The sequence below is a fragment of the Seriola dumerili genome, unplaced genomic scaffold (genome assembly GCF_002260705.1).
Source record: "Seriola dumerili isolate Sdu_G_001 unplaced genomic scaffold, Sdu_1.0 BDQW01000091.1, whole genome shotgun sequence".
Lineage (NCBI taxonomy): Eukaryota > Metazoa > Chordata > Actinopteri > Carangiformes > Carangidae > Seriola > Seriola dumerili.
In genome coordinates, this window is record NW_019174346.1 from 6369332 (window position 1) to 6393807 (window position 24476).

General features: G+C 39.9%; 1 protein-coding gene across 1 annotated transcript in view; it reads left to right on the plus strand.

Annotated features, from left to right (window-relative positions):
* Window positions 1-24476, plus strand: part of LOC111222317 (protein turtle homolog B-like) — a 122590-nt gene that overhangs the window by 77426 nt on the left and 20688 nt on the right. The window contains exons 6-15 of the mRNA XM_022746008.1: window positions 1479-1620; window positions 6340-6485; window positions 10509-10651; window positions 10875-11015; window positions 11106-11222; window positions 11755-11905; window positions 14101-14212; window positions 16386-16561; window positions 18622-18848; window positions 22273-22357. Of these exons, the coding sequence (XP_022601729.1) occupies window positions 1479-1620; window positions 6340-6485; window positions 10509-10651; window positions 10875-11015; window positions 11106-11222; window positions 11755-11905; window positions 14101-14212; window positions 16386-16561; window positions 18622-18848; window positions 22273-22357 (1440 nt within the window). The remainder of the gene's footprint in view (window positions 1-1478; window positions 1621-6339; window positions 6486-10508; window positions 10652-10874; window positions 11016-11105; window positions 11223-11754; window positions 11906-14100; window positions 14213-16385; window positions 16562-18621; window positions 18849-22272; window positions 22358-24476) is intronic.

The window sequence follows — 24476 nt, forward strand, 5'->3', positions numbered from 1 at the left end:
ATTCTCATAATCCTTTACTGAGTGCAAAGTAAGTGTGTGATATGACTTTGATATGTCTGTGACGACTCCAACAAAGAATTCAGAGTGGACATGCTGGTGTTGATCCCTGTGTCTAAACAGTATGGCTGTAAATCAGACATGTGACCCTTGTCCAGTATGTTAACTAATTCCTGTGTTGTGTGAGATGTGATTGGGTTTCACACTGACTCATTTTCCCCTTGTGGACAATATGGTCATTTAGGTTTCAGGACAGTATATTTGCAAACAAATTGTTCTGTATATTTTGTATTTTCACATAGTTCTTGTTAAAGAGCAAACTGCCCTCAGGAGGTGCTGGGGATCTAACCTGACACTGATTCGATAGACTCAAGCCCAAATATTGCAATATGTGATACGATTATAATAATACAATGTACTTTTTTTATTACAAGAATATATAATTGTATTGTTGTATTTTGTGTTTCAGTTGTTTTTTTTTTGATGATAGATAATTATATTATTGTATTTTATGTTTCAGCTAAGCAATGCTACCACTAAACAGACAAGTTAGAGTCAGACTCATTAGCCTGTGCAAGACTGAAAAAAAATTGATATGGTGAAAAATATTGCACGGTGGCAAATATATTATATTTATTATTATAGAGCAAGACAATACAATAAGTTATTAGTTCTGTCTTATCATGAAAAATATAGATAATATTTGAATCCCTACATGCATTTTTTTCCTTTATTGAGTGATTGCAAAACAAGAAAAGTGAAGACAGATGAACAAAGAACAAACATTAAGAGAAAAAAACAAGAAAAAAAAGGTAGAAAAGAATAATGATGATAATTGCAGAGGGTATTTAGTAACGATATTCGATATTATTGAATATCAGCCCAAGCCTAGTGGACGACGCGCTCTACCTCCTGAGCTACAATCACATCAATAAACACAATCAAAAAGTCCAAGTCAAGTCTCCATAACCTATTATTAACCCATTATTTATACAATATGGGTAAATTGGGTATTTCTAGCCATAACAATGGTGACCCCTCAGAGAATGTATGCAGTGATTTTGTTCTTTCTTTTCCCTTAACACATTGCAAGTGAGTTTTCTCAGCTTGTAATCAGGAAAAGGAAATAGACTGAGTTGAATATTTGTTGTGTTCTTAACAGTGCTGCTGTCAGCATTTCTCCAAAAATCAAGTTCAAATGAATTCAAACTAACACATTAATTGTTCAGACTCTAAACATGTTGTCCATCCTAAAACGTGTTGTGGTTGCCCATTAATTTCTGTGACGAATGGGATGAGATCTACTGTTTCTGCAGTTGGTCTCAAGTTTGCTTTGTGCAAAGTTCAATCAGATCGAACCCTGACATACACAATCATGAGGTTTTTCTAATGTCCAGCTACTTTGAGAGAAAATGACTTTTGGCACCATCAGCTGTCCTAATGAGTCTGTTTCTGACTGTTTCTGTCTTTTCCTCCACCAGGCCCTCCATTCATCGTATCGCCGCCGGAGAACATTACAGTGAACATCTCGCAGGATGCCTTTTTCACCTGCCAGGCGGAGGCCTACCCTCGCAACCTGACTTACACCTGGTTCTGGGAGGAGGACAACGTCTTCTTCAAGAAGTAAAGTTATGATCGGGTTCATTATTGTCTGCCACATCACGTCACCTGTCTGTTCTTACTGTTCACAAGCCACTGTCAAGAGTGCTGTCTTGTTTTACCATTTTTGTAGTGGGTACACACTGGACAGAAATTACATAACCTTTATGTAATCCAAAAAAAAGGCATTCATCCAAATGGCTGAACCACATCAAACCTTTAGTGTCTGCATTGTGAACACATCAACAGACTCCATCAAGGAAACTAAACATGAATATTAACTGTATAAATATCCTTTCATTCTCTTTTAGCTCTAACTCACCCCACTAACAAGGTAGGACAGACTGTATTTAATCTGAGAGGCAAAATTCAGGGCAAAAAAACCTATATAGTACTCACTCACTCAAGTGTCAAGTCTCTACGGCCATGGCACAAATATGAACTGAATGTTGTTAGCATCACAAGGTTAGATAAAGGCAGAGAGAGATTAAATGTTATTAGACTAATTACGATCATTGTAATAACTTCATAATTTAATTATCTCCTTGACTCAAAGACAATAAAACTATCGAAATGCTCTAAATGAACAGATTTAGGTTGTTTTTAATTTTTGATTTTTCTCATGTCAGATCAGTTTATAAAAATCAGGTGCAGTGAGGAGTAAAAGAGGTTAAAAAAAAAAGGCAATCGTCATACAGCCCCAATAATAATCAGACCAACACTCCCTCATCCTCTGCATGAATGAATACATGAATATCTACCAAATCGTCAGTCCCAAGTTAAGTCTTGTCGTTCGATGCTTGTGCACTACTGGACACTTGAAAGCAGTTTTCTCCATGAAATGCTGAAAGTGTTGAGAAACATTTAAGAAGAGATTCAGTGGAGAGCAGCTGGGCCAATTGTCATGACAATAATAACGACTAAAGCTTCAATGGTAAAATAAGGTTTAAAATGCAGCAGTGATGCAGACTGATAAAAAAGTGCTTCCTTCATATCAGTGATACCATTTCATGTGATTTCTGTAACCGTCAGTATCAAGCTGTAAAAGTCACCTATATCTCAATGACAAAAAGCCACGATTTTAACCACTTGATCACGTCAGTAAAGTTAAAGGTCCCCACACTTTTCCTGTGTTTTATTTGAAGTGTTGATCCATAAGAAGATACATTTGTGTTTTTAAGAACCAAAAAACATCTCAATGTAGTTTTACATCTCCTCTCTCAGGCTTCTCTCTGGAGCTCTAGCAACGACAGGTCGGTGATTGGCTGACTGTTTTCTGAGTGATCAAATACAAATATATCAGATTTCAGGTAAACACTCAAAGAAACCAAATCCTGCAAGGTTGGACGGTGGATCCAGATGGGTGGGGCTTGGGGCATTACTGACAGTGGTGACTGTTTTGTTGTTACATCACAAAGTTACAGAAGTCCTGGCTGCTCATTTTAATGCTCAGTTTCTGAATACATGCTGTGTGCATTTCCCTGTGGTCTGAGTGCTTTGATACTTTCATAGAACCTAGACCTGCTGTATAATCAAAGAAGACATCGAAATCTCACTTTATACAATATGGGACTTTTAGTAATAGTATTTAATGCCTGAAAAGGGGTAAACATAAGACTGTATGTATGTACAGTAGGCCATATTTGTGCCTGTACATTTCACTATCATGTAGAGAAAAGATGGAGCCAGCTATTATGATGAGTTTTTACAGACACACATCTCCATGTTATTTAAAGTAAATAAACTGTATCACTCATCTTGTGCAATGGATCTCCAGAGATGTTCGTCAGTAGGCGCATCTATCTCTGTGGCCACAAGCGTTGACATTTCCACTGTTGACGCTTGGCAGCTGTTCGGACAGAGACAATGCACTTGTCCATTTGGCTTAAACATAAAGTGCCCCACAGCCACCAAAGCTTGAAGTTAACTTAGGTTTATGATGCACAGTCACAATGCATCACATTACATCAACATCTGCTTCAGTGCACTGTTTCTGAAAAAGATAGAGTAGACAGGGTTGTACCCTGCTATCCTGCATCTGTTGAACAAATGGAAGCTTTTCTCTTTTTTACTGGTATTGCCATTTCAAGCCAGTCTTAATATTATCTAATGATATGAGATGAAAATAGAAAATACTTCACAGCATATACTCTAAGGTCCTTTCAGAAATGGGAAGTCTCTGCTTTGACAAAGGTTAAATACATAAAAGTAAAACTGACATTTTATTTTCTAGAGTTGATATGTAGTTTAAACATTTGAAATAACACCATTAAAGCTGGGGAATACAGAAATCTGGAAAAATTCTTTTGCCTTCCTGCAGCTCTCCCCTCATGGACACATGCGTGCATTTCATAAATGCATGCAACACTAGCAACAAAACTGCAGCCTTTGCCTATAGTTAGCAGAAGGCTAAACTGTTAGCAACATTCAACATAGCCACTCATCACCTGCTTTCATGGTGAATCTACCTACACTGCCAACCACTACAGCATAGTTAGATATTACAGGAAAAAGAAGGTAGCAGTCTGTTACCTGTCCAGGAAAAGTGCAGCGACTTCTCCGTGCACACACACCTGCATTTGTAGAACAGCCAATAGGAACATACTCTCTCTGCCTATCCTAATTCAGGTCACTTTAATTGATTAATTGTTACATATTACTAGGACTTATTACTATGCACTGTCAGAACATGCAGAAAATATTATATAAATGTGAGTAAATTAATTTACATAATAAATAATTGTAGGCCTTATTGTCCCTTCTAGTTTTGATCAGTTTGACCATGAAAAATGTGTTAAATTTCATGCCTGTGGTATTAAACAGGTCCTAGAAAGTCTTAAATTTAACTTTAGGGGCAATTTTATTTTTTTAATGACTGTAGTGTCCGAGGACTAAAGGCTTTAGTAACAGTTAGATAAAAAGTTGCCCTTGCCAACAAATCCCTTAAATGCGACATCTGTTTTCTCCTTATGTTTCAGTCAGAGCAGCATTAACAGCTCTCTGACATGTCAGGTTTCTGTCTCTTTAACAGCAGATTCTTTTCAAATCTGTTTCACGAAAGAAGCAGCAATGATGATCAACTTTGCGAATGTTAAAATTTTTTTTTGACATTAGGCCATCATATTCTACAGTACATTCAGTCAGCAGAGACACTGCTTTGCAGCAAATATCCACAACAGCACAGCAACAGTGGTTACCAAATGTATTGTCTTTGTCACGGATGAAGTCATTTTTCATTGCACTCAGTCTGGTCTTTAATTACCAGTGGAGGGAGCAAAGTGAGGGAATGCAAAATATCTGTTGCCTTGACTACTGTAGGGGGCCAGTCACCAGTCAGCAGTCCCAGATCTCAGGGCTCAAAACTCGTTCCAGCTCCAAATAAAAACATCCGTCTGAAGTAGAAACAGGATGGAAACACCATCCTGTCTCCTGCAAATCAGGAGACTTAGATCTGTGATTAACATGCAGTAAGCTCTTTGGTTTAATACTGTTGTCTTGCATTTTAAAAGGGGCAATCCACAGATTTTACACATACAAGTCATTTTACTTGTTACAAGGAGTACCAGGAGTACTCCAAAATCAGAAAAAGTGAAATGCTTTGGCAACAAAGAACCACTGGTTTAATGTTCAGCAGTGTATAGTGTTGTATGTTTTAAATTCGTCATATGTTTTTCTGAGGAATCACGATCTGCAAAGTAGCCTGTCCAGTATCTCCGGCTGTCAAATGAATGTACTGTAGTGGAGTAAAAATTCTGCAGTGTAAAGCACTGTAGCATGCAAGTGGGAATACTCGAGTAAAGCAAAAGTACCTAAAAAAAATACTTTATTACAATGCTTTAGTGAGTGTACTTGATATCAATAGTCACAAACAGTAAAAATGGCTGCCAGGAAGTAAATTCACAGTGACAGTCTATAACCCTGTTTAAATAGGTATTTAAATGTTGCACTTGAAGCTAGTTCCAGACACTTGATGGTGACTTCAGTTCTCCAGAGGCCTTCACACCCGAGATCTCACAATAGTAGTGCACCTTTTTGTAGGATGAATGTGCTGCTGAAAAATCTGCAGGCACTGTGACGCTAAGTCAAACATGAACCAGGATCTCTGTGATCCTCTTCTACCATTGTGTCAACACAGAGCCCCTACGAGCCAGATGGGTCACATAGTCTTTAAAAGTGTGAAATCTCTGCAATTGGTAAAGTCACCAGCACTATCAATAAGTCTATCACCCACACTCTGGCATATACTAATGATTTTGTGCTATATAGCAGTAACTAATAAGCAGGGGAATACTGTGATTTTCAGCTGCCTTTCAAGCCCACAGACTCTGAAACCAACTGCTCTACTCTGAATCATAAATCAAACTGAGCATCATTCATATAAAAGTCAGAGCTACATATCCACTGGGATATGAGCGAAAAAGAGCATGAAATTGTGGCACTGGCCAAACATGTTGTCGTCATCTACAGAGTAGCGTTGCATCATGTAGCAGTGGCAGTATACATGTGCATCTGTCATAAATATTCTCCAGTAGATTGAAAAAAAGTGTTGAAATATTTTTATGCTAAGAAAGACACAAAAAATTGAAGCTTCAGTCTGGAAGATCGCTTCTATGAAGTGTTTCGCACACTGTTTGAATCTTATTTTGAAATACAATTAGATCCTCCGAGTGACACAACATCAGATCAAACACACCTGGTTTACGGAGCCTCACACTGACGTTTTCCATGTCTTCATCTTCACAGTGACCTAAAGCGCAGAGTCAGTATTCTCATCGACGGTTCCCTCATCATTGCCCAAGTCAAGCCAGAGGATGCTGGGAAATACACGTGTGCTCCTAGCAACAGCCTGGGCCGACCACCGACTGCCTCTGCCTACCTAACAGTGCAATGTGAGTGCCCTGGCTTTTTTCTCTTTTTTTTTGCACTTCGACTTCACTTTTTATTTGTTATCAGTGCTAATCTTTAAATACTATTCTGGTACATTTTGAATTTATCTCTTTATTCCATATTTTACTAAGGCCACCTCAGCGCTGTCATCATTTATACCTTAACCTGAGGGCTGATCATGCTGTGGGTTTAACAGGAAAGAAACTGGGCAGAGAATGTAGAGAAAGATGCTGTTAAATAGGTTTCCTGTGTGTGTGTGTGTGTGTGTGTGTGTGTGTGTGTGTGGTGAATAAAAGCTATCAACACCTCCTGTGTGTTCACCTTTTAATGAACATGTCAAGAAATTGTATGTCAGTTGTACCAATTGAGAAAATCAAAGGTTGTTGTGTGTAATTAATACCTTTTGAAAGCAAACAGCTCAGCCAACCTTCGTTTACAGTGCTATTAACCTATTTTCTCAATCAGCCTCTCACTATGAACAATGTGGATTGATATGAACACAAAATTCTCTACTTAAGTTGCACTACTTGAGGTGGGAGGGGCAATTAGAATGTTATCACAGGATTTTTTTCCTAAACTTTAACTTTGATTTTAAGTTTCCAGGGGCTTTAAAACAAAAAGTAGTATCATCTATTTGCTCACAAAAAAATTGGAGAATGGTGAGGTCATTTTCACTCAAAATAAACTCATCCTGTAGCATTCAATGCTTCTTACCAGGGTGTATTAGTGTATTCGTTCTCTAGATCAAAGGAAATCAAACATGACACCAGTTTTAATGGAGTAGTAACTCAACAGTGTGATGTCTGAGAGGACCAATCTTTATCTCTACTTTTATCTGTTAAGATGGGGCCCCAGTTCTAACCAAAGACTTAACCATAATTGGGATCTGGACTCTCTACCAGTCTCAACGCTGACCCAGTCCTCAGCCAAACACCTAAATCCTCCCCAAACACCAATACACTCTCTTTTTCATATGTTAGCTTTCAGACTCTTCCTGTCTCCCTCCCTCCCTGTCTTCATCTCTCCTATGTAATCATTCACATATGTATTCATATGCACACCAACACATCTCTGACTTTCCCTGCCTTTGTCTTCATCATGGGTCTCTCCCTCTTTATTTTCTCCTCCTATAAAACACTTGCTCGCTCCATCAGTCTCTCCCAGCTGTAGAAACATGAGGCTTGGTGAATTTGTCACCTCAGAGAAGCATCTGGCCGTTATTTGGAGCAGACCTGCAGGAGCAGGTCCAGCTTTGAGATTCTAGCCTCGTCGACCGGTGCCCGGCCACTGACAGTAGTCAAGGCAACAGACATTTTACATTCCCTCGCTCTCCTGCCTCCTTCGATGGCTGTACATTAGATTGTGTGGTGTGTGCGTGTATGTGTGTGAGTGTGTGTGACGAACAGAGGCAGGCAACACCAGTTGTGAGAGGGAGGGAGAAGTCAGCGGGAGAGGATTACATCATTGCTGTAAGACCGGCGACTTTTCTCTGTCAGACTGCAGAGCGCTCTCTCTGTCTTTCTGTCCTATTCTTCCTCATCTTCTCCTTTTGTTCCCTCTTCCTCCCTTTATCCCTCTCTCTCAGTCCTCGACATCTGCTCTCCTCCATTTATTTCATGCCCTTTTTTCACGCTTCTGCCTTGTCCTGCTTAAATCTCTCTCCCACACTCTCTTTTCCTCTCTGTCCTCCCTATGTCTTTTCCCTAAAGTGCTTGCCAGTGAATAACTTCCCTAAAGCATCTTGCAGTGTGAAACAGCGTGTCGTGAGCGATAGCGCTGTCTGAGGGCTATATTTAGAAACTTGGCTGATACTCTTGTCTGTGGTGCTGGTGGCAGCGTTCCTCTGGGCTCTTTGTGGCTGAGCGCTGCCAGGCCGGTGGTAAGGACAGCAGTTGTAGTTCACAGTTGTTGTTGTTCTCTCTCTGTGCTTCAATCCCTCCATCTCACCATGTCATACAGTCACTCGCTCACTCTCTCATCTCTCCTTTGTAACATTCACAGTCACACCGCCTCATCTTCCTCTCTCCTCCACCAGCTCCTCTTTACCTTACGTCATCCAGTCACATCTCTCTCTCTCTCTCACCTGTCCTCTTTCCCACGCTCGTTCTCTGCCTCGCTCGTCCTTCCTCTATCGCTCTGCTGATAGCACCCACCCCTCCTCCTTTTCCTCCTCCTCCTCCTCCTCTCACTCAGACCATTTCTCTTCCTTATCACTCAGTGCCTGCTTTGAAGCTCTCCTCCTTGACCTCATTTAGGCACCACGCTCCTCAGAATTCAAAATTTAAGAAGGAGAAGTTTTAGCTTCTCCTCCTTTTCCTCCTCTTTCCTCGATCCGATGGATGGACTTTTTCTGGTGTGCCTGTGTTTGCCCTAAGGGTGTAGCTCGACCATATTGAATTCCAATTATTTAAGACTTAATGTACAGATGGAAAAATGTGAAAGGAGAGGGAGTGATGTGGAGCAAATATACTAATAAAACTCAAACAAATCAGAGCTGATCTGATAAGACTGATTGAGGTGAGGATGGTCTGGTGTGATGTAATGTAATGTGATTTTTTAGACTGTCTATAACTAAATATGACAGTAGCTCCATCCATCCAACCTTAAGCTATACTGCTTATCCTTTGAGGGTCACAGGGGAGGGGGTGAAGTCAATCTCAGCTGACATTAGGCGAGAGGCAGGGTAAACCCTGGACAGGTTGCCAGACTGTCACAGGGCTGACATATAGAGACAAACAACCAGTTGCGCTTCAAGCTGGTTATCTTAGCTTCGCATAAAGACAGGAAATAGGTGGTTACACGCTGGTTGTTTCCAAAGGTAACAAAAACCCAACAGTACCTGGTAAAGCTAATTTACATGTTATATCTTTAATCTGTACAAAAACGATCCATATTTGACAGACATGTTAAAATCAAATCAGCTCAAATCAATAAATTTGCTCATTTAACTCTCTGCAAGTGAATAAATGTATTTCACAGCATTAGTATTAGCATTAAATGCTACATACAATGCTACAAGAGGCACATGGTCAGAATATTCTAGGATGTGAGCTGAAATTTTGAAAATAACATTTAAGTTGAAGAAACAATTTAGTTATATATTTTCCACATTATCCATACGCCTTATCATATACTTAAAGAATCTTATATTTAGTCACTTTTTTTTTGCCATTTAGCACTATGGATGACAGTTGGTCACTTTAGTCCAGACTGTCCACACTTGCTGCATGTGTTGTGATGAAGTTTGGTACAGATGTTCATGTCCTCTTCAGGATAAATTCTAATAATGTTGGTGATCCTCTATATTTTCCTCCAGCATCATCATCCGGTTGAAATTTGAAATTATGATCAGATACCTGTCAAACAAACGACATTCAGCTGTACTTTGTAGTTGGTGCTAGTTAGCAAATGTTAGCGTTGTCATTGTGAGCATGTTAGCATGCTGGCGCTGGCTCAAAGCAGCACTGTGCCTGTAAGTACAGTCTCACAGAGGCGCTAACATGGCTTTAGGTTTGAATAGCTCCCTGCTGGAGTTGTCTACATTGTTTGATTTATTTAAGCATCAAGGTTACATATAAACAAAGTTAAGATAATTTATGCATAAAACACTGCATTCTTTGAATTCCTCTCTCTCTTATTATACCATTCTTTTTGACATGAGCCGACTGGAGTCAGTGTAGCACACATGCATGAGAGCAGGTTGTAGTGAGATTTGATCATGTTAAAATCTTGTTTGGTTTACTATGTGTCGTCATGTACACCATGCTGCTCATTTAATTTCAGTCAGCGAATAAAGCGGATGTGCTGGGGGTTTGATTGTGTCCCTACAAACACACAAATACACAAATGCTGCTCTGAGACCAGCTGTGCTCCACATAAATTCATTTATTTGTTTTATTATGAGCCTACTTCCCATAAACTATGTAATTTCCCAATCTTCTCTACACAGCTATTATAATCACCAGGCACCAGACTGCAAAGACATGTTTTACCACTCGGTTTTCTATCTCTGTGTTTTTCACCAGATCCTGCCCGTGTGGTAAACATGCCATCTGTCATCTACGTGGCCATTGGTCTGCCTGGCTTCATCCGCTGTCCTGTCGATGCCAACCCCCCTGTAACTCTGGTTAAGTGGAAGAAAGATGGCCTCCCTCTGCGGATAGATAAGGTGAGCCAGTGCAGTGCTGCAGCTTTGGTTCCTCTCACTTTACCTCACCTTAGACTGGGAACAAGTGGAGCATGTCTTCTTCCCTTCATTTCCTATGTTTTCCTCTCTCTTATTGAGTGAAAACTCCAGGACTTTTTTTTATTGACAGGAGTAATAGATTATTGTTGGCCTGTAACAAAACATTATACTTCCTTACACATTGTACCTGTACCTCCATCCACAGTACCCTGGTTGGAGCCAAATGGACGATGGGAGCATCCGTGTGGCAGAGGTGACAGAGGACTCCCTCGGCACCTATACCTGCATGCCTTACAATGCCCTGGGTTCCATGGGATGGTCCCCTCCCGCTCCCCTGGTGCTAAAGGTATGTGCATCCAGGAGAAAGTGCAAGGTTACTCATGAAGCTCATTAGTTTTTGCTTTAACTCCATTTTGTTCTGTTTCACTCTGGGCAGGACCCTCCCAAATTCTCAGTGGTTCCTGGAGGGGAGTACAGACAGGAGGCTGGAAGAGAACTGGTCATCCCCTGTGAGGCTGAGGGAGACCCCTTTCCCAACATCACATGGAGGAAGGTTAGATCCCCTCAACGCTCTACACTCCCGCTCCGTTGTATATAATTTGTTCACCAAATGTTCCATGTCATAATCAGTGCTTCATGTTGCGTTCCTGTGTTTTCCATTGTTTTCTCAGATTTTAATTACTCAAACTTCTGTTTGTCATTGTAATCACATTTTAATGATGTCTATAAAATACACAATCAAGGAAACATATTAGATTCTTTCAATTGTTTGCTTAATTATGAGGCATGTTTAATCTTGCTCATTGACTATTGTGTGATGAGCTATTGTTTTAGTCTCCCACTTACGAAATTCAGAACTCATCATTCTGTATAATGAAATACTTAAGTTAGATATTGAAAGCAGTATTATTGCAGTAGATTTGAGACTGAAGACTGGTTAGTTTTTAGTGGCTGGTAAACTGTTTGTATGTTTGGCCTTTCTTCATAGTTGTCAGTTTTTAATTGCATGTTGCCAGCATTGTGTACCTTCCTCTGTATCTCTGTCTTTGGCTGACTCTATCTTTCCATGCCTGGGTTGACTGCAGGTCGGAAAGCCCAGTAAAAGTAAGCACAATGTTCTGCCCCGAGGCAGCTTACAGTTCAAGTCACTCACTAAGGAGGACCACGGGGAGTGGGAGTGTGTTGCCACCAACGTTGCCACGAGCATCACTGCCAGCACGCACGTCCAAGTCATAGGTAAAAAAACATGTACATGAACGCACACACATACATATAGAAGCAAGTACATGGTGTACATTCCATCAGATTCTCTTTATTTAGCAAGTGCTCTAATCTGCCATTAGCTAAGTCCCATCCCCCCTCAGTTGATTTTGCTATGCCTTTCCAGCCCTCCAGTCTCTCACAGCACATAACAGGGTCATTTTAAACAATATGGCTCCTTGATTTCAGACATAGGTCGAAAAAAGCAGCTTTCTTATTTCTCACTGTTCTAACGTTCAATTTGCATGCTGAAATTACAGCTCGTACAGTCAGATTTCATCAGCTGTGGCTACCTTGCTAATTAAGCTAATGTTAGCTTTTTGAAAATGCAATCTAGGCTGTGCTATCATGAAAGGGTTTTTTATGTGACTTGAACCCTACAAATTGACGTGGTATGAAATGCTCACTAGTCATGGTACAAGTAATACTGGTTTTTCATTGTAGGCACTTAACTACTTAGTCAAACATGAGCAGCTTACGTTAGAGTAGTTAAACGCACTGCTTTTTCCATTCCTTATACTTTTACTTTTGTGCTTTTAGTTTGGGAAAAGGTACAAAAAAAACAGGAGTTAACAGGAGTGGTAATAACATTATGCACATACTGTATACTTTCGGCAAACAAGTACATTCTAACATAACACAAAGTCAAATAATTGATAATGAGTAAAGTTTGGTGTGTGAGAATGACAGGTGTTGTTCACAGGGAGCTCCTAAACGCTCAGGTAGGTCCTCTGTGAAACACAAGACTCACTTTGTCGTCAGGACACAGGGAGATGAGGAGGGTCAGACGCTGGTTTGGAATCAGGGCAAACATGAAACAAATGAGTTACCTTTGAATGAGTCTCATGCTGACCCTCTTCTGAAGCAAATTATGGAGACATGTAGAGGCGAGCCTGTAAGACTCACACCTTGTCCTACTACAACTCCTTGAGCCCACTACTTCTACTGAGAACCCAGTCAAGGGCACTCTGAATGAGGATGTAGGACTACAGAGAAAATAGTCTAACTTCTCTTTCTTAACCCTCTCCCTTGTTTGGAGAAGCACTCTAGAAAGAAAGCTGTGAGTGTTTGGGGTAGAGTAATGCCACTTTTTCTGTAACAGCACTTGAGCCATGTGACCATAACATATCATTAGACACCTATCTCATGGATCCTGGAGCTCCGGTGGTCAAAAACAAAAATGATACATGCTTTATGCTCTTTGCCAAAAGGGGAACACTTCATGTTTTTTAGAGTGGCCTCACTCTGTACTTATCACACTCATGGTTGAGTTCACCTTCCTACTTCACATTCATGCAAAGTGTTTCACCATCTGGAGACAGAAGGTTATCATTTTATTTTTAAAAGAACAATCCAACATTTTGGGATGTAACATAATGTAAATAGGTTTGTTCAACCTATATGTTGAACCATAATGTTGAAAGGACAAGTTGTGGTTTTAGGGAATGCTACATGCTATTTCCTTCTGACTTCCTGCAGATACTTTTGGACCGAAAGTAGCGTTTCCCAAAGGAACAAGAGTGTTGGTAGACAACTCGGGCATCCTGCAACTCAAACACAATAACAACACAGTAGAGGCTGTAGTGTAGGGAAAATCATTTAGCATGGATTAGTTATGAAATGTTGAATATTTAAAATATTGGAATGCTTCTGATAAACGCAGTCATCTGCCCTGTCGTCAGTCTTTGTCCGTACTGACCACTGTACTTCCTCTCTGGATGTGAGCCACTTAAATCAGAGCAGTACAATGACTGTATTGAACTGGCTTCTAATTGGTTCCCTGTTGCTTTGGCTCATGTACAGTCCCCAAACAATGGAACTGGAAATTAGTATGCTTTGTTTTCTATAAAAATGCATATAAAGCATTTTGGTTGGGCTGGGCTTATTTATATTTGGCAGGTAAAAGGCTAAATACATGAATTTTGGACTACATTTTTTTAAGATTACATCATGCAAATACTGTCTATTTCCTTCCTATTTTCTTTTTTTTTACATTTAAACGTTGCATTGGGTTGCTGGCCGCTGAAAAATACATGATTGGGTCCAGCTCACAATAAATTTCTTTGACAAGTAAAATTAATGTACTGTACCACAGCAGGGCCACTCAGTAACTAATGTGCCCTTTTAACAACACCATCTCTCACATCTCTCACTGCTTTCCCTCCCTGCAGGCACAAGCCCCCACGCCCCCACCAGCGTCCACGTGGTGGCATCCTCCACCTGGGCTAATGTGTCCTGGGAGGCAGGCTATGATGGCGGCTTCCAACAGACATTCTCAGTCTGGTATGGCCATGTGTGAGTCATCCCAGCATGCTTTGCTTCCTGCTTTTTCTTCTTCCAATACTTCCTGTGTTGTTTCTTAAAAATGTCTTTTCTAGGGTTGTGTTCAGAACAGTTGTGAAAGCGTAGAGATGGAAATACATGGCGGCCCAGTGTGAGTGAGTTTTCATCTCTAATCTTGGGATTTCTGGAGGAAAAAACTCTGTTGCAACTACACTGAACATGACCCAAAGCTCTCTGTCCTGCTGCTGTCGCTGCTGCTGCTTTGCCGCTGCTTGACTGGGGGAAATGTCCTGGGGTGAAAAGTTTTATTTATTTGACGACTTCAGATTTTAGCCATGAATGGCTCAGTATAAATTTAATCACGCACAAAAAAGGGAAGAGTTTGGTGGATCTAATTTGCTGCCACCAATGTGTTTTTCACACTGTACAAATGCTTTTGTTCAGCTGATTATAGATCATCTTCCTCGTCTCTATCTGTGTAGTTAATACTCAATCAGATAGAACATATTTAACAGTGATTTGTCAGCTCAACTTGTCTGCTCAACTGGTTCCTGCTAGAAGAAAACAATGAAGAGTACAGTTGAGTTTCATCACAGTTCAATTCTGCTGTTCATATGCAAATTCAATACAGTATGAAGTGGCGTATTAGGTAAGGTTAGATCACTTCACACACAGTTTTGAATATTTTTTAAAGCAATTTTACAGTCATTACACATCAGTTTTGTATAATCACTGGAAAAAAAATGGGACAGTTAACAAGAAACTTTCATGCTGGGCTCTGTGTTACATTTCATGTTGTGTGTGAGGGAGTGTCTTACATGTGTGTATTGTTTTATGGCACAAATAGAGACCACTTCTGCCTTAATTACTTCTATCATAATGAATTTAATATTTATATACCGAGACGTCATGAACTAATCCAGAGGATCAGTGTGCAGCATAATAAGCCCGACTCTGGTTATTGTAACCCATCATGCTTTATTAAACCAGCGAAGGAAGCGCAGAGCGGAACGAATAAAAAAAAAATAAAAAAGCAGGCTGCAGTTGTAATTAATGATATTCATACTGACGGCAAACATCAGTGAGTGATGTTCGCAGAGCAGCTTTGGGTTGCATCCATCTCAGTGTCATTTGTCAGGTGAGCCATGACAGTTCTGCTGTTATTTAAAAGAGGATTTCAACTTAAGAATTTTTTTTCTTGGTAGGGATGAAGAGTGGGTTTCCAAACACTGTCCAAACCTTGCTACCACAACAGAAACAGATTGACCCAGTTGGATATTATTAAATGAAACACTAAAAAATATTACTGTATGCATACCAGAGATTTTACAGGACTTTTTAAAGTCAATTGGGACACATTGTAAAACATGTTTAAACTGTATTAGTACGACTAATTTCAATGGAGGCCTACATAAGGCTGAGTGTGCACTGTGCAGCTGTATTATGGAGGAAAGAACATGATATATTTAGACAGTGCATAAGACTGTATAAGCAGATACCAAGTAATGTACTGTTGCTTAAAAACTGTAGAAGCCTCACCTATTTAATTTTGTGGCATGGTGCAGCTGTGCAAATATTTCTAATGTCTCAATTCACATTACTTTAAAATGACAATATGAAATTGGTGGTGTGTTGCATGACAAATTCCCTGCAACATACAGTAAGTTATATCTAAGCATAAAGAAACTACTACATTACAGTAAAACCAAATGCATTCACAGTACAGTTGTTGCAGCTGCTGCATGAGTATAGTTTTCTGCTTTATCTGGTGGTCAGGTGCAGTCAATGCTGAATGTGTGGATGGCATGGGCAAACAGCAAACTGCAAAGCTGAGCGCAGCATGGGCTTATTACCATCAAGTGACAGTGGTGTTGTGAATGATGTGAACGGTCAAAATCCATGGAGAAAGTGTTTGTTTCATAATGTCAGATCAGTGACGGAACCAGAGTTGTTGCAGAAATCACATTGCATATTGCAATGATGACAATGATTCTGAGAAAGGAACTTTTTTTAATTTTATTTTATATTTCATCAACATGAAGTCAGTTTTTATCTGAATCTAAAACAAAAAAAAGCAACATGGCGCTCCTATTTTCTTCCTCTCTACATCCTAATTTATGTATCTAAATCTTTCCTGTCTGTTCTCTCACCTCTCTTCCTGACTCCTGCACAGGCTAAAGAGGGAGCATCTAGGTCCACATGACTGGGTTTCCATACCTGTGCCTGGAGGCCATGACTGGATGCTGGTGCCTGGTTTGGAGCCGGAGACAACATACCAGTTCAGCGTCCTGGCCCAAAACAAGCTCGGCACTGGCCCCTTCAGCGAGGTTGTCACTGTGAACACATTAGGTGAGTGCACTATCGCATCTATCTTTTTCACATTAAAGTATTTTTTTTTGTGGTAAATTAAAGTTTCATTGATTATCATGTTCAGTTTTAGAAAGATGGGTTACATCCTCTTTGCTGTAATTTGCATTATGACATTTTTATAATATCATGATATGTTTTATAATAAAATTTGAATAATACTTTCCACTTCTTTTGATGAACCTAATGTTCCAGATGAAATTAGTGCTGCAGTTTCTGTGCTGTAAATGAGGTCTGACACGTTAACGGTTCATGCTCTCAGTTCTGGAATATCCACACAACACCCTGTGTGTGAGAGTTGCTAAAAAATTCAGCTGCAGAGGATCATGCAGATGTTTTATAACCTTCATTTTCACATTTTACCTACATGTCTGCAGGTGTTCAGTCAAAAAATATCACAGGTAGCAGAAACAAAAATGTAAAACATTTATTCCAGAGAGGAGGCGGTCACTGATTCTGGTTCAGGGAACAGTCCTAGATGTTGTTAACCCTCCTATTAGCCACTGAGGGACAGTCATTGAGTAATGACTGAATGGATTAGTGAACATTTTCTGATTTTAATAAGATGCTTCACCTCTAAAAATAATAAAAATCTTAAATTGCCACGCTAAAGTAGTTATAGAAAATCTTTAATTATGATTTTTCTGACCAATATTGCGTTTTATATTATATTTAAAGCTGCAGACCTGGATTCTACTTTGAATAAGAGATGGCTGTACCAAACATTATCACTCTACAGTGATAAAATCAGAGAGAATAATGGTTCTTTTTGTTAAAACCAGGCAGAAAGAGAAAAAAAGATAAATTCTATGTAAACTTGCCCAGTGTCCCACGGAAAAACTGACCAGTCTAGTTCACATTTATTATGATATTACATTAGCAGTATACTTGATATGATCATGATATTAAAAAAATGTTTTGTTTATTGATAACAGCTACACTGTTGGCCATTTACACAACTGCTGAACGACCTGTCTGAAATTGACATGAGGCAGTCCTCTAGATCATTAATGTTCAAATAAACTCTGGTACAGAGTGGTGTTTTTTCTTCTACAAAACCATCTTTGACCAAAGTATGCAGACAGCAGAGTGCAGAGAAACAACATTAACCAAACAACAGCCAAGATTTGTTTTGTGTTGTTTTGCCAACATACAGAATTTACTTGTGACTGTTGTCATTATAGGCCATGAAACCAATGGTCAGTTCAGTAGTTCAAAAAGAATTAATTGTTAAAAGAATTAATTCGTCAGCCCCTTTTTTCACAGTATCTCAGATGAGTCTAAGAGGCCAAAGACCTTTATTGGTGATTATCTAAAATTGCATTGTAAGAGCTATCTTGTAAAAGCTTTAACTGGTTGGTTCATTCACTTGTTTGAATCATTATGCATTGTATCATCCCTCACAGCAGTGAGGGAAAGGGACATTTATTAAGTGTAAATGAAGCTGTCACAGATTGTTACTTAAAGATAAGTGACATGCTGAAAATTGGGATAACTATTCACGCTGCATCACCTTCTGTGTCAGCCAAGGAGCAGAAGCAGAGAAGACAACGCATTCAGCCCAGGGGCAGCTTGTTGTCTTCTTCTCCTGTGAAAACCCTCTTGATAAAGTCTTCCATCATTTATTTGCACGTCAGAAATCCTGACACAACTTTTAGGACTTAATCTTACTTTTGGAGAGAAAAAAAAATGTTGCTAATATGTGTTCAGAGAATCCAGAGTGAGTTCAATTATAAAAGTGGGAATAAACTTTATCATATCCGAGGAGGATGATGAGCAGATTGGATAGCAGCATGTGAGCCAGAAGTGGACTGTCAGGATAGTCATAGCTGGGATATGAGCTAGCAAGATGAAATGTTGATGATGTGTGAATCTTATGAATGTTAGAGATGCATTTGGTATAAAAGCTTAATCACATCTAGTCACAGTTCAAGATACTTGTACATGTCAAAGTGTGAAGTGATTGACTTCTTTCGCACTGGTGGAACTACTCACTGAATATGTAACTCACACATCCTCTCAACCCTGATGTGCTCTTTCAGTATTTCCTATAAGTACCCCTGAACCATTGGTGCTGCTTACCCCACCACGGTGCCTCACAGCCAATCGCACGCAGCAGGGCGTCCTGCTCACCTGGATCCCACCTGCCAATCACACAGCACCTATCCAGCATTATGTCATGGAGTTCCGCCTAGGGGAACGATGGGAGGTCCTGGACGACAGCATTCCTGCTGGGGAGACGGAGCTGCTTGCTCGAGACCTCATCCAGGTAAAAGACAGGACAGGGACTGTGGACTTTACACACAGTATCACACAAGACCTACATCTGACCGCTGCAGGCAAAAGAGGCTACAGACGCATCTGGGACATAGCGGTGGGTTAAACACACCTTTCAATTTGCAGAGAAGATGTTATACACCTCTTAAGACTCTTAAGTCTCACTAACTAGGTCTTACTAAGGTCTTACTCTCATAGTTTTGTCCATTGTGGCTTTGCTGTCCTCCATTGTAGAGATTTGCGAAAACATAACTCCAGCATCACGGCATATGCAAGGCATGCAGCACACACCTCCTTAGGCTTTCCCCATAAACCTTGAAATAAATATTTTCAAAAGTTTTTCTGAAAGTTTTTTTTTTAAGTTTTTTTTTTAAACAAAAGTAAACAGAAAGTAGAGCCCTAGATTAGCTGTTAAATGTGAAGTGATATATTTTCAGGGCAATTTGCTGGTTAATCGAAGTTGCTGTTTGGTTAGCCAGCTCCCGGTCTGCCTAACAACAACCATGCATTATTTATCCTTTTATATATACCATGATTCTATTTCAAACGAAGACCCCTATGTAGTTAGCTGTAATAGCTAACTCAGCAGCTTAAATGATCTGTTAACTTTCATTTGGACTCAACAACAAGTGTTTGAAATGATTTATGTAAAATCAAAGGGAATTTGGAAAAGCTTTATGAGGCTCGTGCTGCTGGCAAAAACCGTAAGGCAGTAAATCTGGTATTAACATGTTATGATATGATACGATATGATATGATATGATATGATATGATATGATATGATACTTAACAGGTCTGACTGTTTTAACTTGTTGCACATGAACATAACAACTGAATCATCCATCCATATTAGCCATACTGCATATTCTCGGGGGGGGGGGCAGACAATTTAGAGGCACCAGTTACCCTAACCTGCATGTCTGTGGACTGTGGGAGGAAAGTGGAGCACCTGGAGGAAACCATGCAAAGTCCACACAGAAAGACCGTGGCCTAATAACTGAATCAAAATACCTAACTTTGTTTGACATGTACTCGAAATTAACTCGTCAGTATGAGGCTATGTTCACCCTGCAGGCAAAGGTGATTTTCCTTCCAAATGTTTGCTGTTAATACTCTACATTTACCCAGATCAGATTCAGCATATGTATAATGTTGTGTTGCCATTTCCACCTTGGTTGTCATAGTAACAGCACACGCAACTCACCTCACTTTCCAACCATCTCTGTGGGTTTGACTGCGTAGCAATGAAACTCCTGTATTTATTTCACATGTAGCATGCAGAACACCTGCATGCACCGAACTCACAGCTGAAACATGAAATTCAACACAGTGTCTCAATATAAATTATGAATACAACCATTCTCACTACAGCAAGGGAAAATCAACATATCTTTACTGATTTATGAGTTCTGACACAATGCTTCTGTTTCAGCATCTCACATCTTGCTCATGTCGGCTAATTCTCCACTCATGACATGTTTAAGCTTCTTTCTTTAATCTAACCACCACTTTCAGCTCCATGCAGATGCTTTTATGTCTCCTGCCATTGCACAGCAAACACCCACACACACACTTCTCTCCAGCTCTCTCACCACACACACACACACACACACACACACACATACACACACTTACACACACACAGCACCTAGCTTGTATAACTTTTCTGCTGCAAGTCTCTCACTGCACCAGGAGGGATCCTCTGTTTAGTTGTCACCATATGAGTTTGTGTGAAAGTGGTGCGATGTTTGCTATGAAACACTTCATCCACATTCACACACAATCCTCAGTCTTTTGTGACGGTGTAGGAGACAGCTGAGCTCAGCCCACAGCATATGCATCAGAAGGTTTATGGGTGTACAGCTTAGCAGGTGTTGCACCCAGCTGAAGGGTGTCCTTGAGCAAGATGCTGTCTGAATCTCCACCATTTCTGGAGCTGCTGCTCTGTTTCTAACCCTGCGCAACCAGCACCACATCAATGAGACAGAGATTCTGTAAGGCTTAATGTGTCTTTTCATAATGACTTAGTCATAGGTGATTTATCCATCTCAGCCACATTAATCTTTCATTATGATATTCACATAATCAGCTCATCCATTTTCTATTGAGATTCTTGTCGTGACCCTTTCTTTTTCCCTCTTTTACATATTGTTCTCATCATCACAGAACCACTTGACGATTTTAACATTAGTTGAAAAGCCACATGAAATTTATTTGCTTTCATTTATTAAAGTTTATATCCTTCTGCTGCTTCAATGAAAAGCAATTTTAATTTAAATCAGTAAACTGTCCTTTTTCCTTTAAGAGTACCCCACTGATTTATCATTGCACTTCTTTAACACTGTCAGACTAATGTTGCACTGTTTAAAAAAAAGAATCAAACTCATGTCGTCTTTTTTATACATTCTTCTTCCTTGTGCAACGTGCATTGTAATCATGGACGTTGACTGTTCAGAGATGCACATGTGCTATGCTAATAGCTGCTAAAGTAGCCTGGCGCCTCTAGCCTCAAGCAGAGATGAGGAGCGGGCTACAGAGGTCTGGTGAGCTCACTTCTTTCTAACGCCACACCCCCAGATTTTTCACTTGTACTCTTCAGACGCAGCTGATGCTGATTCAAGTGACATCACAGTTATCAGACTTCACACAGCTCCCTCTGGAGACACAGGGACATGGACACAAGGCTGTATACAACTTTTTCACACACACAGATGTGTAAAATTAGATGTACTCACTACACCCTCACTACACCTCCATAACTCTGCATTATGGAGATTTACAATGTACAGATAAAAAATGAAAAATAATTTTTGAAATTGAAGCAGCAGAGGTTAAGATATTCTGAAAATAATGGATCCTACATTTCCCATAATGCAATTTTTTAGCATCTTCTGTAAGAACTCCCTGTCTGGTAAATGCATATCTTTCAAACTCTACACCCCTCGTGTGTAATGCAGGATTTCTGTACAATCAAAGAAAACCCTGATGACATCACTATGACATAATCAGGGTTATTGTTTCAGATTTTAAAATGCTTATGATGAGTAAACTGATCTGTGTGTGTGTGTGTGTGTGTGTGTGTGTGTGTGTGTGTGTGTGTGTGTGTGTGTGTGTGTGTGTGTATGTGAGAGAGAGAGAAAAATAGGTGATGTGCCCTTTGATCAGAAAATACCAGATTCAGTTTATAATACCAACTGACTCCATTGTGCCTGTCATGTTGGAATGATCCATCTCTTCATTTACTCAAAAACTCAGTGGTGACTGTTAGACTGAACTACATCACTACTATTTATTTCCAAAGCCTTGGAGGTTCAGTTGGCTGATCTTTGGAGAATCCTACAGCCTGATCCAATCTGACACGAAATCCTGATCCTTTACCTTCTGATGTTTTTACATGTCTTTTCTACTGCTCGTAGGAGGCGTGGTATGAGTTCCGTGTCATGGCTGTCATGGATGACATGATCAGTGAGCCCAGCAATGTAGTAGGCGTGTCCAGCACAGGTAAGCCATTACATCACATACATACATCTTTGAGTATAAACGCGTGAGGCTAAAAGAATAAAGGACAGATCTTCTGCTTGAAACCCTGCTTGTTGCCATGAATTCAGATTCATCCTGACAACCTCTGGCTATAACCTGCATATATAACCTCAGGCTATCTGAACAGTTCTGAGCTGTGGAGGGGCTGTAGATGTATTGCACACGCAGCAGCTCCAACTTTACATTTTGCTCACTCAGCACTATTAAATTTAAGCTTGCTTTACATGCACACTCTTTTGTAGCATCCTGAAAAGTATGACATCATCCTTCTGCCTGTCTCCCACAGATTGCATTGGACTGCTCTGTGCTTTATTAAAGCTAGTCTTTTTTTGGTCTCAAATCTTAAAAGTCAGTTTTGAATCTGAAATTAAACCCCTCAAAATGTGACGTTACTCCCCCCTTGCAGAGGTCACTGAGTACACATCGTTTGGTAAGAGCAGCTGTTGGTAGGTAGAAGATTTGCTTAGGATCCTTCAGGTATCTGGAGGCACTCTGCTGCCCCCAACTGGTAAAGCTGGAGAGCTGTGCAATGAGGTGATCAAAGGCTCCTGCTCATTTCTCCTTTGACTGCTATTAGTTTCACTGTTTTCTCCCTGCATTTTATCAGTGAATATCATGCTATAAACATAATGTGGATACACTGCCCTTTCAAAGAAAGGTGGTTTTTGGTTGATAAGTTATTTCATATTTCAGTATCGCTTGAGGTCACATACTTTGCATTTTGCTGTATCATGCTCCCCTGCAATTAAAGCACTCTAACTAGTTAGACACATTGTTGTTGACACATTGGACCCCCCAGTCCTCACTGAGTGGTTCGTCATCATACAGGACACTAAAACAGCTCCAGTGTTAATAAGTGAGGACAGATGTGAGGGTTAGTTGCTCTGTAGCAGGAGTTTAAGTAGCTGCACAGCAGAGCGGGTAGATTAGCTTCAGTTTTCATTATTGTAATGATGATCTTGTTCATGCACAACTGTTCCAGACGCATTCATTCTGGCGGTGATGCATCCCTGACTGTAACAAGCTGGAACTCACAGCATCAGGAAGAAATGCAGCATTAGAATATGGTACAGTGCTGCATTTACTCTGGTAATCTGAACTGCAGTGGAGCTGAGTCTATGACAGCTCTGCAAACAGTGCAGGCTTATGTTATGAATGTTCATCAAAGGACAAAACACAACAGTATGGAGGCCAAATGGCGGCTTCTCAGAGCACTTCTTATTTTAATGATGACTTATTTCAATGACTGTTGCTAACCAGCTTTCCATTCTGATACTCCACTATTTTGCCATGAATGTTTAGTGCGCAATCAGACTGAGATAGCAAACAAGTAAACAAAGTGGTCTGGTGGCAACAATATAAAAGTTCCTGTCATTGTCTTATCCCAGTGACAGGCCTCAGTACAAGAAAAAAAAACAATAAAAGGAATTTGTCACCATTTTGAATGTTTTTAAAGATCATTTCATTTTTAAAACAATATTCACATTACAAACATTATTTGTTTTATGTTTTTATAATTGCATCTTTTCACCAAAATTGTACTGTTTTGCAAATGATCTGTTGACCCACTTGCAATGCCTTCACAGCCCACAGGTTGGGATCCATTGATCTAGATAATAGGTTGGAATTCTAAGTGAAAGTCAGGCCCAAGTTGACAAGGAGAGACTACGAGGAGATAACACTCTTCATCTGTGAATGTTCTTTACAAAGTCCTGCAGAACTGGCACATTAAAGTATTCCATGAACCATGTATCAGGTTCCCTAGATGTAGCACTATAACAACCAAACACAAACAAGTTTCTATGGATGTTTTTTTTTATGCATGGCCTTGTAATGGTATCTCTAACTATGCCTGACACAAGTATCTCTTCCCGTCTGAGGATGTTGCTGCTTCAGCTTTATAACTGACTCTTCATGTCTCCTTCAGACTGTAGAGGATTTTGCTTCACTGAAGGAGCAACAATTCTATCTACTCTTGTCCTCCGCAGTTATTTGAAATAATGTTTAGATAGAAGATATGTATCAGTCATTATAAGAGCATTGTATTATGGGTCAGATAACTGTAATTATACAGTGTTGC